General features: G+C 39.9%; 1 protein-coding gene across 1 annotated transcript; it reads left to right on the top strand.

Annotated features, from left to right (window-relative positions):
• Positions 1-5,626: 5,626 nt before the first annotated feature.
• On the top strand, positions 5,627-15,088 carry exosc10 (exosome component 10). The gene is made up of 25 exons (XM_041065492.1): positions 5,627-5,791; positions 6,510-6,646; positions 7,077-7,200; positions 7,286-7,390; positions 7,607-7,766; positions 7,887-7,995; positions 8,083-8,158; positions 8,240-8,350; positions 8,516-8,659; positions 9,414-9,604; positions 9,741-9,897; positions 10,107-10,255; positions 10,448-10,498; positions 10,632-10,743; positions 10,878-10,925; positions 11,064-11,139; positions 11,226-11,335; positions 11,429-11,521; positions 11,616-11,684; positions 11,803-11,908; positions 12,003-12,076; positions 14,221-14,401; positions 14,505-14,569; positions 14,659-14,735; positions 14,841-15,088. Exons 1-25 carry the CDS (start codon positions 5,669-5,671, stop codon positions 14,869-14,871), a joined length of 2,679 nt encoding a protein of 892 aa, XP_040921426.1. The 5' UTR covers positions 5,627-5,668; the 3' UTR covers positions 14,872-15,088.
• Positions 15,089-15,142: the final 54 nt, after the last annotated feature.

A 15,142-nucleotide genomic window follows, 5' to 3' on the forward strand; every position in this document is an offset into this window, starting at 1 on the left:
TTTGCTGGTTGGGAACAATGCTCCATTTCAACTCTTTTTTTTTGGACTCTAGAATGATACAGATGCCTTACTTCCATTCATGTGCCAAAGTAGTTTCAGCCTTCTTGTTGTTATTGCTAAGATAGCTACATGCTTTCCTCAGCATTTTGTTCCTCACAGTTTCTTATTATTGAAGGTCTCAGTGTACCTTGCAGAGGGCCGTGATGAGAAGTTGTATTTTTGAATATTTTCAGTTTTCCTCTCTAAATCTCAGTTGGCAAGTAGGAACATGTTCATTCACCTGTGCCCGTGCCTTTTTGAGATTCTTGTAACGCCGTCACTTATAGACACTAGTCAGTGATACTTAGTGTTTCAGAACATACTGCAGCCATCTTCATCTTTATGTGCTCCATTAAAAGTTGGTTGTATCCCAGATGAAACTCATAAAATAGCCCACAGTGCCAGTATTAGCCGTTTACCATTTCTCATTTGATTGTGGGAAGCTGAATGTACCATGAGGGCTCCTAAAGGGTTTAAAGCCTCAGACCAGTTATTGTGATAGCCTGCTGATTGATGGATTAGACTTTACTCTGCATTTACAGAGATTACATTTGCCTGTATACAGCAGCGGGAGTGGGAGAGGTATACAGCGGCCAGAGTATTTCCCACAACACAAGTGCTGAAACAATCAGTCAGTCAACAGAAAATAATCAGCGGCAATCATTTAAGTAATCTATCAAGGAAAAATGCCAAATATTCACTGGTTCCAGCTTCTCAAATATACACATTAGTTGATTTCCTCTGTTTTAAACGCAGGGTATAATATCCAGCAAGGTGTGCTTGCCATTACAATCCATTTGCCTCCACAGAATCCAACTTTGAGGGTATTATTGCGCTGTATACCATGGCCACTCGCCAGAAAACTTCTAATCATCATCAATATAAAAATATCTGCCTTTTTTTTTTTAAATCTCACATTTCTTTTGTTACAATAATCTCATGAAAGACACAGTAATACCTGCATCTTAGAAGTGCAGCTGTAGGAAGAGGTTACTATTCACAACACTGGGCTAAGTGTTTTAACCTGGTTCCAAACCTTCTGTAGCATGAAGTGAAACTAAATGGTAATTCATATCATGTTATAGTGTCATATATGGAGTACAAGTCCTTATTAATTCTAAAGCCACATTTAGAGTTAGATGAGAAGATATGTACAACTCTCACATCTGCCTGTTAACTACAGGTAAATCCAGGAGTTGATTAGCTTAGCATAGCATAAAGACCAGAGGCACAGTGAAACAGCTAGCCTGGCTTTGTCCAGCGTTCACAAATACGCCTACTAGCACCTATGGAGCTCGCTAATTAACACATTGTATCTTGTTTGTTGAATCGATACGGGGCCAGCATACTTCATCAGAACTGCTTGTCAGATGGTCGGCTCCATAGTTAATGCAGAGACATGAGAGTGCTATTGATTTTCTCCTCTAACTCTCAGCAAGAAAGCGAATAAGCACTTTTCCCAAAATGTTGAACTATTCCTTTAAAAGGATAATTTCACCGAATGTGTTCAAAACATGAAGTAACACGGTTGAAGTACAAGAATAGAGAGCAGCAGTTCATTTCTCAAATGCACAAGTTCATTCTTGACATCTGGAACAATAGTTTGACAAAATAATGGCAACTCAAGATCCACTTACGAGCTTTATCCAAAGCTTTCAGCCACACACTATATCCTCAAATAAGGAGTTTGCTCAGTTGTCAAGGATTATTAGAAGACTGAAGCTCCTGACTTCAGTTGCCTGACTGTGGTAATGTCAGCTGAACCAACTCCATGAGAAAACTCCATTTTCTGATGAAGACTGTGAGATATGGTTGAAAGCAGAGGTGTCAAGCAAGACTTTGAGTTAAGATTATTTCCTCAAACCAGTTTAATACTTTTGCATTACTTTATAATATTAAACAATCACCTGTGTGAGAAGTGTCTTATTGTACTGCATGGTTAGGACACCTGCTGGCCTATCAGAATCCAGAATACTCAGTGGTCATGGTATATAGTCAAATGGAAAATTCTGTCTTTGTGTTTTGGACTTGGATCAAACAAAACAAGCAATTTGAAAACGTCACCGTGGGGCACTGGGAAATTGTGACACGCTTTTCACAGTTTTCTGACATTTTAGAGTCTGAACTGTTAAAAACAACTGTCTGATTCATCAATAATGAAAATAACCATGAGTTGCCGCCTTAGTCTGCATCCATCTGGGCAGCACACAGCTAGTGCCAGTCAACGTGCATCATCAGCCATTACAGTCGAGATGAGAGGTTCAAAGTGCTGCCGATTGTGCCAGTCTGATAATTGAGATCTAGCCACCAGCTTAGATGTTACTTGGCAAAATGTATGGTCAGCTGTGTTGTTTGTGATTTTTGTTCTTCGTTGTTGTATTGGCTCTTTTTATTTGCTGTGGTATGTGTTGTCATTGTTTATTTATGTATTTCAGCGTAACCCCACTGCTCAGGTATTCAGACCTGCTTCAGCCTGTCTTTCAATCATAAATCATCGTAAATCCTTGTCAGCACAGGACACAAGGGTCTGTTTGATGAACAGAAAGCCTGATATGTGCCATGATTTAGCAGACATTAAAACATCTTAATAAAGTAGAGCAGGCCTGAGGGGTTTCTATGGGAAAGGGCATAGAAGTAATGGTACTAATAACACCCACATTAGACTAATATATCAGGATTTAGGGAGGACTAAATCAGGACAATCCCATCAAGATGAAACCAGGAAAATTCAAGTGTGTGTGTGTGTGTGTGTGTGTGGGTGTGTGTGTGTGTGTGTGTGTGTGAGGGTGCATGTGCATGGTTATTACTTTACCCTGTGGTGTCATGGACAAGTGTTTTCAAAAAGATCATTCAGCTTAAAAATGAAAATAAAAGAATAGTTCAAAGTCATTTTGATTGTACTTAACCACGGTTCAGGGCTTTGAGCAACTGAAGCAGTGCGGACATTCAAACAGAGAAGTACGAGGTCAGTGTGGGAGGTAGAAAAAAGCAAGTTTGGGGGGGTTGAGTTGAAATGTCTGTGTTTCAATCAAATTACAATGGATTTCCAGTGGGGGGAAAGCTCCCAAAATCCAGGGCCAGGTCACCTTGCAAAATAAAATTTGTATTAATTGTGAAGTCAAAAGGTTTTCTTCCCTGACGAGTGTTAATACCTTTCTGAAAGCAGTCTTTGAATCCTGTTATGTTGTTTTTGTGGCTTTATGTGTGGTTAACCTGTATCCATTCTTTCATCACAGAATGTCATTGTTAAGCTAACACATGTTTACACAGGAAATGCATCTTTCTGGCTGATTTATTGATTATATGAACTGAAAAAAGACAACATTACACAGTTTATGAACTTGTGTCTTGGGAACATAGAAGCATTGCCAACCTCTTTGTTTTGTAATGTATCAGTACTGTGGAGATGTTTCAATTTGATCTTTGATTTTCTTTTTTTTTTTTTTTGTAAATGTTTGCTATGGTTCCTGATTGTTTAGTTCATTTTTTTTCTTCCAGAAATTCTGCACAAAGGTCAAGTGTTGCTTTAAAATAACAATTAAGAGCCAGTGTTGGCTAATTCAAAAGCCAGTGCGATTAGATCTCTCTTTCCTTCATACAGTTTACTGTACATACTGTATGTATTTTGTTGTGATTTGAAGCAATGCCCCCAACTGGGAGACCAAATTGTGGTGTCCTACTTCCAATTGTAATTCTCAGTCAAACCCAGAATCTGAAAAAAAAAAAAAAACATGAGAAGAGAGTAACATTTCCTTGGAGCTGCTATCACACTCAGCCTTTTGGTGCAGTGACACAAAAACTACCTGTTACAAGGTAGAGGGCCAGTGCACAGTTTTGTCTTTTTATACCCATAAAACTTTACAATGTTCTTGCTACTTTCAGGATCAGAAATGACAGAATTGATCAGAAAATGACCAAAAAAAATTTGTAATTCCATAGAGCCTGATTTAAAAAAAACAAAAAAAAAAAAACACACACACACACACACACACACAATTACAGCTCTAGGTGACAACGCTTGGCCTTTCTGTTGTGACTCCTCAGTATTTTGATGTCCAGGTGATCTCTGTGAGATTGTGGCATAAACATTTTCACATTGAAAAGACATCAGCTGATCTTGATATGCTGAAGCTGTGCATGTATGATATCGTTTGGTGCATTTGTGTTTTCTAAATGAGGGAGTTAATAAAAACAATTCACTGAGGACTTTTGTCTTGGATTTTTTTTTTTTTTTCTTTTTTTGAGTTGTGTGGCACAGTGTCATTTTCAGCATCAGCAGTTTTAGTGTCTTCTACTGCAGGAAGAATCTGAGTGGTGCCTTGGGGCACCATCAAAGCCATAAAATGCATAATATTATGGAAAAGCTTATAAATGAGAGTAAATGGCAGCAATAATTTCCTATTCAGCGGATAAAGAACACATTAACAAAGGTTTTTGCTGCATTTTCCAATTGTTTTATTATGTAATAAGGACTACCATCACGAAATCTAATCTTTTTGAATACTTACATCATATGTAACATCTAAACGAATACACAATCTAAAACAAATGTTTCAAGCAGTTGGCTTGTATTGCAGCTGTTGCAAAGAATACTCATTCATTTCTTTGGGTTGTACGAGCATGTTTCTGCTGAACTTCAGAGACTTTCCACTAAAACAACAGAATGACATGGAAGGCTACTGTGAAATATTGATTGAGCCAGTGTTGCAGAGATGCTTTTAAGATAATAAGAGGGAGAGGACCCTGTGAAGAGATCAATAGGAAGGGGAAGTGAAGAAAAGAGAGGTTTCTTCCTACACACCACAGATCATCCATAATGAGCTGGTGTGTCAATACTTCACCAATGGCTCTTCACATGCTATTGACCACTGGATCACAACAGCAGCCCACTGTAACTTGTTTTTTTTTTTTTTTTGAACACCAGACACCAAAGGAAGGATATGTATGTGTGATGTGTATATACCCAAAGTACCACCTCTATTGTTGAAAACTGCAAAAGGTTGTGGGTTCAGATATGGTTTCGACAGCTCTTACAGAGATACTGGTTAAGACATGTACTGCTGTGTATTAGTTCTCCCCATATCACCCCCCAGCACAGTGCAAATGCTGTAGCTCTGTTGCTGCAGAATGCAAATGTCAAGACTGCCCCCTCATGGTACCAGTATCCTGGTGCAACACGTTGATCAGGTTGGATGGGTGAGGCAGCATCGGAGGGGCGGGTGGGATAAGGCCGTGTCTGCAGTGTCTCTGCAATGAATGGGTACACTGAAGAGCTTTGTTGTGCATTGGGAAAACGGCAAGCTTCGTAACCAGTCATCACAATATTAAAACAAAAAAAAAGAGATAAAATGTTCCAGATACCTAATCGTTAGAAATTTCACAACCACATTCAACTACAAATTCAAACATTTTACACATGGTCATGTAGCAATATTTCCAAATACGACCTCAATAAATTTGGAAAAAAAAAAAAAAAAAAAAAGTCAGTCCTTCGGCGGCGTGTCCACTCCGCGCCGTTAGGTGGCGCTGTCTCTCCTTCACCGTCCTTCTCAGCAGCTCAAGAGAAAACACTGAGGAAAGAGGCAGCTTCCTGCGGCTCACATGTATGTACACAGTACAAGACTAAGTGATGGATTCTTCAAAGAGTAATGATTCTACAAACAGCGGCCTTCAAGACAGTAATCCAGACGCCAGCGATGAGGATAAAACCGAGCTGTGTCCCGGTTTTAAAGACGCGGACGCCTTTGTTAAAGTGAGTGAACTAACTAAAAAGGTTACGAAGAGTTTTTGAGTTGTAGGCTAGCATTCAGTCTGGCAACGTGGATGAGCTTCTTGGCTACGAGCTGTAGTCACGTTATAAGTTAGGTGTAGGTAGAAAACATGCACCGCTAACATGTATCACACATGACACATGTATCGTTTTGATGTTTGTCCAAGTAAATGGTAGTGTAACGGTCGACAGGTAACGAGAATTACCTGTCTTTGGTGTGCTAATTAATTAGCTTAGAATATGCGTGTCTCACGCTAAATGTTTTCATATAGAACTTCAAATAAATTTGGATATTTGACGAATCAGCCGATTTATGGTTTCGTCAAACATATTGGCACATTTGAAGTTGCTCACCTGGGTCCAACAGGCCATAAAACTAAAAGCTATTTAACGTAGCTTGCTAAAGTGATGATTATTAAATGGAGAACAGCAATCAAATATATAAATATTAGAAGCTGACACCAGCAGATATCTGGTGTTTGTACAAGATTAATAGTAATGTCACTGTAGTGAGGGGGTTACTGCACAGGAATAACCTTCTTGTTTTGAAAACCCCAGCATGACATTAAACATTAAACTAAAAAGCATAACAAACCTTATATCTTAGTGTTTGGCTACCTAGCATTTTTAGTTGTGCTCCATTTGCTTGCATTAAAAATATTAATAAAAGTGCAGACTAACCGCTCTCTCTCCTCTTTAGTATGGATTGGGTGCTGTATTATTAGCAACCAAAGCATCTGCCGGTTTGCCTCAAGCTGGAGATGAATATGATTTCTATCGGAGCTTCCCAGGCTTTCAGGAGTTCTGTGAAAGTCAAGGAGATAAGCTGCTGCACTGGTGAGTATATGGTATGTTGCTGCTTCCTTTGAGTTAAGGCTCAGTCAGAGTCTTTCTGCCAATATTTGCTCCACCTGTTGTGCATTTACCTAAAAGATCATTCAACTGATGCAACAGATGATGAAAAAGACTGATTCTAGCAGTGTCGTATCACCCCAGTTTGTGCTGTTGTACACTACCAGGCTACACACAGCAACAACACTCCCATAATGCATTTACAGTCCTGTGATTGCTCCACTCAATGTTCCCTAATTACTCTTTGTTGGATCCATGGCATCGCATCTTGTTTCGATGCAGAGCATGCGGCCGTTTTATTGGCCTGACTGCAAATCTTACTGAGCTTTAGACGTTTAAACAGAGGAGTGCATTTGATCACGTTTTGTTTCTCAATAAAAGAAATTAATTCTTTTCACGGTTTACTCTGTCTTAGCATGAGTCAGATAATGCAGCACCATGGCTGCAGATCCCACATGAGAGACCGGAACAAGCTGACAGGGCTGGAGGAGAGATTTGACTTGGTTGTGGACTCGAATGATGTCATCCTGGAAAGAGCGGTATGACCTACAGCTTTCATGTCTTACAAGCTTCTTTGTGGGAAAATCTTTGCAATCAAACCGAGCTCTTGCATCTGATTTGCAGGGGATTCTTCTTGATGAAGCTGATGGGGTGAACAGGAGCCAGCAGCCTGTAATGCCTGCAGGGTTTCAGCCTCCCAAGATTGTTGTTTCCAGCTGGAATCGCAAGGTTTGCTAATTAACCTCTTAGCTCTTATACTGCAGATTCTAGTCTCTGTTTTGGGCTGCGTTCAAGCTGAAACATTATGTGCCAGTTTTGGCATTCAAGCATTTAAAGCACTAGATTTTTTTTTTTTTTAATTATCCTTAGGAGCTCTTAATAAATAATCATACTGGTGCTTCAGAACTTTTAGTAAACAGTGCTTTCAATGATTTTATTGATCAGGGTTCAGGCTCTGGCAGTCGTTCTGAGACGTTCCGACTGCTCCACGCCAAGAACATTGCAAGGCCTCAGCTGAAATTCAAGGAAAAAGTCGACAACAGCAACACCCCATTCATTCCCAAGATCTTCATCAAACCCAATGCAATAAAGCCTCTTCCTTCTTGTAAGACATACTCTTGTGTACTTCCCATCTGTTCTTGTTTTTCGTAACATTAATTTAATTTATAATCTCAACTCTTTAACATTTGTAACATATTTTTGCTCTCTTGCTCTCCACTCTTAGATTTTACCAACAAACAAATCCGTAAAGAGAGACCTGAAGACCTTGATGTCCCAGCTGCCCTGGCTGATTTAATACACCAGCAGAGAACACAGACACATGTTGAAGACATGTAAGACTTGTCTATTTTATGATATTAACATTTTGTCTTTTCCTATTTCCTGACGTCCATCTAAACTAAAGATTTTGGTCCATTCAGGTTTGCACACCCCTACCAATATGAATTGGATCATCTTACAATACCAGAAAGCCTTCTGTCTAAGCCAGAACCACAGGCAAGTTGTTGTGATACTGTAATATGATCCTCTCATTGTTGGTTAGGCCTGTCTAATCTGTTGTCTATGGGTTGTTTATAGATGTACAAACCAATTGCTGAGACCAAGTTCTCCTTCGTTGACACCCTGGAGGATCTGGTGGCTCTGAATGAGAAGCTGTGCAGATTATCTGAATTTGCAGTTGACCTTGAGGTACAAAGCACATTTGTGAAGCTTATAATATTTGAATTTTATGTCAGGAATTTATTGTTTCAAATCTCTGAGGCTGTTGCTCGGGCCAATATAAAGCCGTCCTGTTCTTGTGTAGAAGCAGATGGATGTGGACATGTTTTGCTAACAGTCTGTTCTCTATCACAGCATCATTCCTACAGGAGTTTCCTCGGCCTCACCTGTCTGATGCAGATCTCTACCAGAGAGGAGGATTTCATCATCGACACCTTGGAGCTCCGCTGCGAGATGTACATCCTAAATGAAGCCTTCACTGACCCAGCTATTGTGAAAGTAATACAAACATTCTACAAATTGTCTGTTCCTGTATCCTGTTCTATAACTTTAAGCGCCCAAAGGGAAAATGAGGTTACATGCCTTATTAGATTTTTTTTTCTCAAAATGGGCACCATCTGTGTGGCTGTTTTCATCTTATTTTTTTCTTTGTTTTTTGTTGTTGTTTAACAACAACAATTGTCTCTCACCGTGTCATCGCATTTCCAAATCTCAGTAGTAAAAATGGACTTAAATGGACTCAAGAACTCAAGGTATTAATTTCTTTGAAGCAGATGTCATTGAAGATGGCTCTGACTAGTTTATGGACTGGTTGTATCTGAACTGTCTAATCAATTCCTGTTGACATTGGATATAAACTTGGAGAAGAAAACCTCCACCAATGTAGTTCATGAAAGTTTCTAAAGATTTGATTCTGAAACGTTTTTCTCTAAGTTTCTTTGCGATGTCTCAAAGCCTCATTGTGTTCAGACATGTTTAATAAAGTTGGCGGGTGTCCTGTAGTGCGTGGGAGTCACCATGACTCACACACTGTAGGACTCCTGTGAAAAAGTATGGTGCGTGGGCTTGAACTACAGAAAGATCCTGTGAAAATAAGCCACATGGAAAAATGTCACATCATGTGTCCCCAGATTTTGATCTTTCAAATATTTTCTTTATCTAAGCAGTCAAATTTTTATTTATTTAATTTTTAAAAAAGTTTGGGCCTCATCTGTTAGGTTTTAGCTGAATGGACTTTCTTTCCTGTTCTCAGGTGTTTCACGGCGCTGACTCTGACATTGAGTGGCTCCAGAGGGACTTCGGCTTGTACGTCGTCAACCTGTTTGACACGCATCAGGCCAGCCGAGCTTTGAACCTGGCCAGACATTCCCTCGACCACCTGCTCAAACACTTCTGCAACGTTGACTCAGATAAACGCTACCAGCTGGCCGACTGGAGGATTCGGTATGGAGATCACAGGGGCCATTTGATGCTTAATTTCATAATTTGTGTTGAGGTTTATCTATGGCATAGGGTTATTTTTTTAACAGGAAAATACATCACATATTTCATGTTGTTTGAAACATGTCTCAACTTGTAGCCCCTTGCCAGATGAGATGGTGCAGTATGCCCGGACAGACACGCACTACCTCCTTTACATCTATGACTGTGTGAGGGCGCAGCTCTTGGACTTTAACCACGGGCAGCCTGGCCTGCTGCAGAGCGTCTGGAACAAGAGCAAGGACATTTCCCTGAAGGTGTGTGCAAATCTCACTTCATACACCACCAAGATTAAATTGACATTAGAAAAAAAAAAAATCTACCTCTATATTCCTATTCTACTATTCTCGATCCAATAGTCGCATAGTTTCTTTATCTCTTAAATATTTTTTTTAATTTCCACACCATAATCTCCTACATTTTCTGATGTCGGTCATAATTCACCGTGTGCCCCCCTTCCATTCAGAAATATGTGAAGCCCATATACACAGAGGAGTCGTATTTGGAGCTGCAGAGGAAGCAGAAAAAGTCTTTTAACACCCAGCAGCTCACTGCCTTCAGACTGCTGTTTGCCTGGAGGGACAAGCTGGCCAGGCAGGAAGATGAAAGCACCGGGTAGGCTGTTTGGAAATGGATGGGCTCGCTGTTCTGGAAATCTGCTAAAGCGATTTTCCTATTTTTAGTTTGTGTCCAGTCAGATTTTGCAGCCTTCACCGTTTTGTGACAATCTCCCAGCTTTTAGAATCATTTGCAGTATTTTCACATCTTCCTTAGCGTGTTTTAACACAATGCTGCTTGTGTGTTCAGATATGTCCTACCCACTCACATGATGAGCAAGATATCTGAAGAATTGCCCAAGTAAGTTGATTAGATTTTAGACCCACTTAAATTTGGATTCATTTGTAGAGCTACTACATTGTGGGTGAATTCAGTTTTTTTTTTATTCATAACCTCCTTCACAGTGTTTTGTATTTTGTCTTTATTTACTCAGAGAGCCCCAGGGCATCATTGCCTGCTGTAGCCCTGTTCCCCCACTGGTGAGGCAGCAGGTCAATGAGCTCCATTTATTGGTGCAGCAGGCAAGAGAAATGCCTCTCCTTAAGGTGAGAAAAGATTGGAGTCAGCAGTAGCTGTGTAATGTGTTTTGTCTGTGATGCAATTTCCATGTTTGTGCTGTTAAGTTACCTGTCAATGAAGATATTAATCCATCTCGCAACGTTTTCTACACTTAACACAGGCCGAGATTGCAGCTCAAAAGAATAAGGGACTCACACCCATAAAAAAGGTTGGTTAAAAACTGATTCAGCCAGATGGCTTTTTTTTTTATTCTTGCACTCAGTTGTTTTTATTTTGTTGTTTTGTTTTTTTGTGTTTTTTAAGTCGCAACCGTGTTAAATAAATGTGATCTTGTATAATTTTCCAGCCAGAGGTCACATTGTTTGGTCCCCACGATACCTCCAGGGCCTCTGAGAGCGATCTTCCCCACTTTTCTCCTGATGGTAAGCTACATGTTGTGTGTCATGTATATCCACATCGATTTCATATTTTAGCCCATTAGGCCTCAAATAAATGTATTTCTTTTCAGCGCTTCCTGTTAAACAAGGGATACTCTTCTCAGAGGATGAGCACAAAATGGATGTTGATGTACAGAAAACAGGTGGCCTCATGGCACCAGCTAAAATCACACTGTTTGAGGTAGAGATCGACTTTTTGTTTACTCAGTTTAGCCTGTTGGTTTGTACGTAACCGTGGAAACTCATGTGAGGACTCCTCTTCTTTTTTTTGAAGGAGCTGGAAACAAAGAATGACCAAGAGTCCCTTTCTGTCGCTCACATGAAAGCAAGACGTATCATTGAGTCTTTTGAAAACCCCTTCAGAATGGTAAGGGTTGACCAGTGAGTCACCTTCAGTGTTATGTGGATTTTATTAACATATAACCAGACACAGTGTTCAGCTATCTTCTTTGTCATTTTAGTATTTACCTTCCACTGATGTCCACATCAACAAGAATGCCAAGTTTGACCCATCTTCAAAAATATTTGAGGTAATCACAATGCTCCGTACGTTCATTCACATATCCAGGCTTGTTTGTATTGTCCTCTTAACTAAATGTTTGAACACTGATAGCTGTATTATCCCACATATCACTATCTCTCACATAGATTAGTAAAAGATGGAAACTACAGAGTATTGAAGAGCAGCAGAAGGAGTTCGAGGCCAAGAGGAAAGCCAAAGAAGAAGCAAAGGAACGGGTGAAGAAAGCAGCAGGTAATGGGGTCTAACTTTCTCTAAATTTACACTTTTTTTCTTTCTTTTTTTTTAAGTAATGCTCCTCACTGTATTTTAATGTTGATTTCCACAGAGGAGAGAAACAAGGCTAAACAGAGCTACCAGGAGTCCCTCCAGAACGTTGCCACTGTTCGTCAGCAAGCAGCGGTGAGTCATTTTGCTCCTTCGTCCTTCCATTTCCTCCTCTCCACCTCAGACAGGCTTTGCACTCTGTCAACTTCGCTGTTGATGTCCCTGTTGGGAAAGTACAAATCCATGAAAAACATGTGTTACATTTGTCCAGGAGCCTGGCGTAGAATATTAAAGATAGTGCTTTAATAGCCAGTTTAACCCTCTGCAGTGCCCCCAATTTTCTTAAGGCATGGTTGGTATTTCTACACATAAATATGGTGACTCACAAGCCAGTGAACCTTTGCTGCCAGTCTGCAGCACTGGTTTTTTAATACTTATGTCTGTCCCATGATATGTCTGGGGAAGAGGGATGCACATCATGGGACTGGAGGGAGCATCAGAGACATGTCCTCCACTCATCAAACGCTCTTCTTTCCTCCTGGGGGAGCAACAATAGCTGCTTTTTTTTCCCTCAAAAGCCCACTTCTTGTTAGCTCTCTCTCTCTAAGGAATTGCTTGGCACCCTCCCGCTTGGTTACTCATACATGCTCCTGCCGCCATATGGCGTTTCCTCTCTGTTTTAAATGCGCAGTTAGACAAAAGTCTCAGTTTTTCATCTCCCGTCCACGGTGCAGGAGAACAGAAAGAATGGTCATCGCCATTTGATTCTCATTTATGTCCCTGCTGGCGGTTTCCACTTCCCCTCAGCCTTTTCACTGCGTAGGCCTTGAGCCATCAATCCCCAGCGGGCACAGTAATATTATGCACCACGGTAATCCATTGTGTGGTGATGGCTTAAGTGAAAAGTTGGTTTTCGGGCGCTCCCTGCTGAAACGGCGCCTTCAAATAAGCACGTTGGCATGCATCATTGTCAGAAGTGTTGGCAGCAGCACTTGAAAGTAACACTCATCATCCTGCCAACGGCAGACAAATGTTGGCTGCGCTGGCTAAGTGTCAGTTTCAGCCAGGACTTTGGCAGTGATGCATTCTTGTCTAATTTCAGTTTGAAAGAAAGCTTTATCGTTTTTCAAAGCTTCTGCTGCACTGATATAATGATTGATATTAAGAAGGCTGTGTGCTGTGATCGGGCTCCAGCATCACTGGTGTTCTGTTTGCCTGTAATATTGTTAATTGGAAGAAGTGATTAAAAATAAAAACCATTGACATCCTCTTATCAATCTCATAAATAAGTATGATATACTCTGCTGTTTGAGGAAAATACGTTGCAGACGATTTGTAATCACAAGACATCGGTGCTGTCATTCTCACCTTATGCTGTGACTTTATTTGAAGCTTTAATGTGAAGCCATTTTGACTTACCCAGCCCTGTGGAAAACCCTTCTTTATGACATAAGCCAAACAGAATCACTTCTGTAAACGCTTCAATCACTAACTTGCTGGCTTGATACCTACAGCTGTAGAACTCAACAGTGTAGCTTGATTTAAGCACCGACTTAACAAACATTTTAAGTATGTGCCAAGCTGCATAAAAGCAAAATGCTAACGTATCATTATGTACAAATATGTAATCATGTTGTCTTTCTTATTTATCTCAACCCACACAGCAGCCATCTTTTTTTCATTTCATTTTACATTGTAGAAAATGTAACTTTAGTCTCATCTTGAAGACTGATTACTCACCTTCTGTTCTCTGTGCACGTCTGAAGACACCACACAGGACGGTCTGTGTTTTTGTTGCAGAGAACAAATCAATGTGAGAATTTCAACCTGTAGATGGCGGCACATGCACGATTTTCAACTTCACACTATTTACTGTTTCAGCACTAGTGACTCAATATAATGTTGACTTGGGAAGGTCACTTCAATATGGCTCTTTCACTCAGAGGCCCATATAGTATAGAATTCTTGAGTGGGCTCCAAAGAAATACATTATAAAATATATACGTATGTGCCACAGCAAAACAAAACATATTTGTCAAGTGTTGTCAGTTATTGTCAGTCTCTTTATGATTCCTTAAAGGTTCCCTTGATGTATGTTCTTTTAAGTTGCACCATAAAAGCTTAATCTGCTTGAAAATTGAAACCCCAGAATATTAACATATCAAAAGGGAGCTGTTTGATTACTCTTGTTGCTCATCCTGTAGCTGTGAACAATCATTTATCACTTAAATTATCTCAAGGATTGGTCAGAATATAATGTTGCTGAGCAATTTCATTAGGAATCCGCAAAAGGTGGTGGAAAGAAAAGAGAAAGGGTCGCCAGTGAGGTTGGAGAGTCGACTCCCAAACCGAGTAAGAAGCTGATGAAATCTGCAGAGAACCCCCAGAAGACAGAACCAGCTTCCCAAGACAGCTTCACACCCTTCGACTACAGTCAATCAGACCTCAAAGTCTTTGCCGGTATGCAGAAGTGATTTTATTTTCATCACATCAGACAAAAATCATTGCTTACTATACAGTTTTAAAAATGCATGCAGATCAGTGCACCCCTTTTGTTTTACAGATATGAAATCGAAGGACGACACACAGTTTGATCCAAACCGACAAGCCCATGATTTTAAGAAAAAGGTAATGCTAAAGGTTTGTTAATTAATTTGTTTATTGTAACAGTATATAATTGAGTCATGGTTGATGAATTTATATCTTTTGTCCAACAGAAATTTGCCAAGGGACAAAAATCCAATTTTGGAACTGGAAACCGAAGTATGTCTTACCTGGCTGGAAAATCTGATAGGTAAACATACAACACACAGTCCAAGCGTGTTTTTTTTCTTTGCCTTTGCAAATTCAAATATATATTATCAGTATATTAACAATTCTGTCTTTTTATTCTCTACAGAGGATTCCGGCACAACTGGCCCAGAAGATAATCCCTCTTTGATGTTATTTTCTGTCTCATTTTAATTTTTTTTTGCATCCTGCAGAAACATTGATCCACCCTCTCTTTTTTTCTGCCTTCCTGCAAATGACACTCAATATTTCAATATTTAATGAATTTCAAAGTGTTTTTTTTTTTTTTTCCACCTGTGGAAGTTTACCATGTAAATATGTGGAAGCACAGACCTCTTCATTAAATTTGATTTTAGAGGAAAAGATTCTTGTCTTTCTTCAGAACCATCATCACTGATATGAAGACAATAG

Source organism: Toxotes jaculatrix, chromosome 2 (assembly GCF_017976425.1).
Source record: "Toxotes jaculatrix isolate fToxJac2 chromosome 2, fToxJac2.pri, whole genome shotgun sequence".
NCBI classification, from domain to species: domain Eukaryota; kingdom Metazoa; phylum Chordata; class Actinopteri; family Toxotidae; genus Toxotes; species Toxotes jaculatrix.

What these genes read in the sequence shown, in the direction of transcription:
- exosc10 (XM_041065492.1), top strand. Translation starts at nt 5,669, where the DNA reads ATGGATTCTTCAAAGAGTAATGATTCTACAAACAGCGGCCTTCAAGAC. An exon ending in GGAGATAAGCTGCTGCACTG is followed by an intron (nt 6,647 to 7,076) that starts GTGAGTATATGG and finishes ACTCTGTCTTAG; the next exon opens with CATGAGTCAGATAATGCAGC. An exon ending in CTGTTCGTCAGCAAGCAGCG is followed by an intron (nt 12,077 to 14,220) that starts GTGAGTCATTTT and finishes CAATTTCATTAG; the next exon opens with GAATCCGCAAAAGGTGGTGG.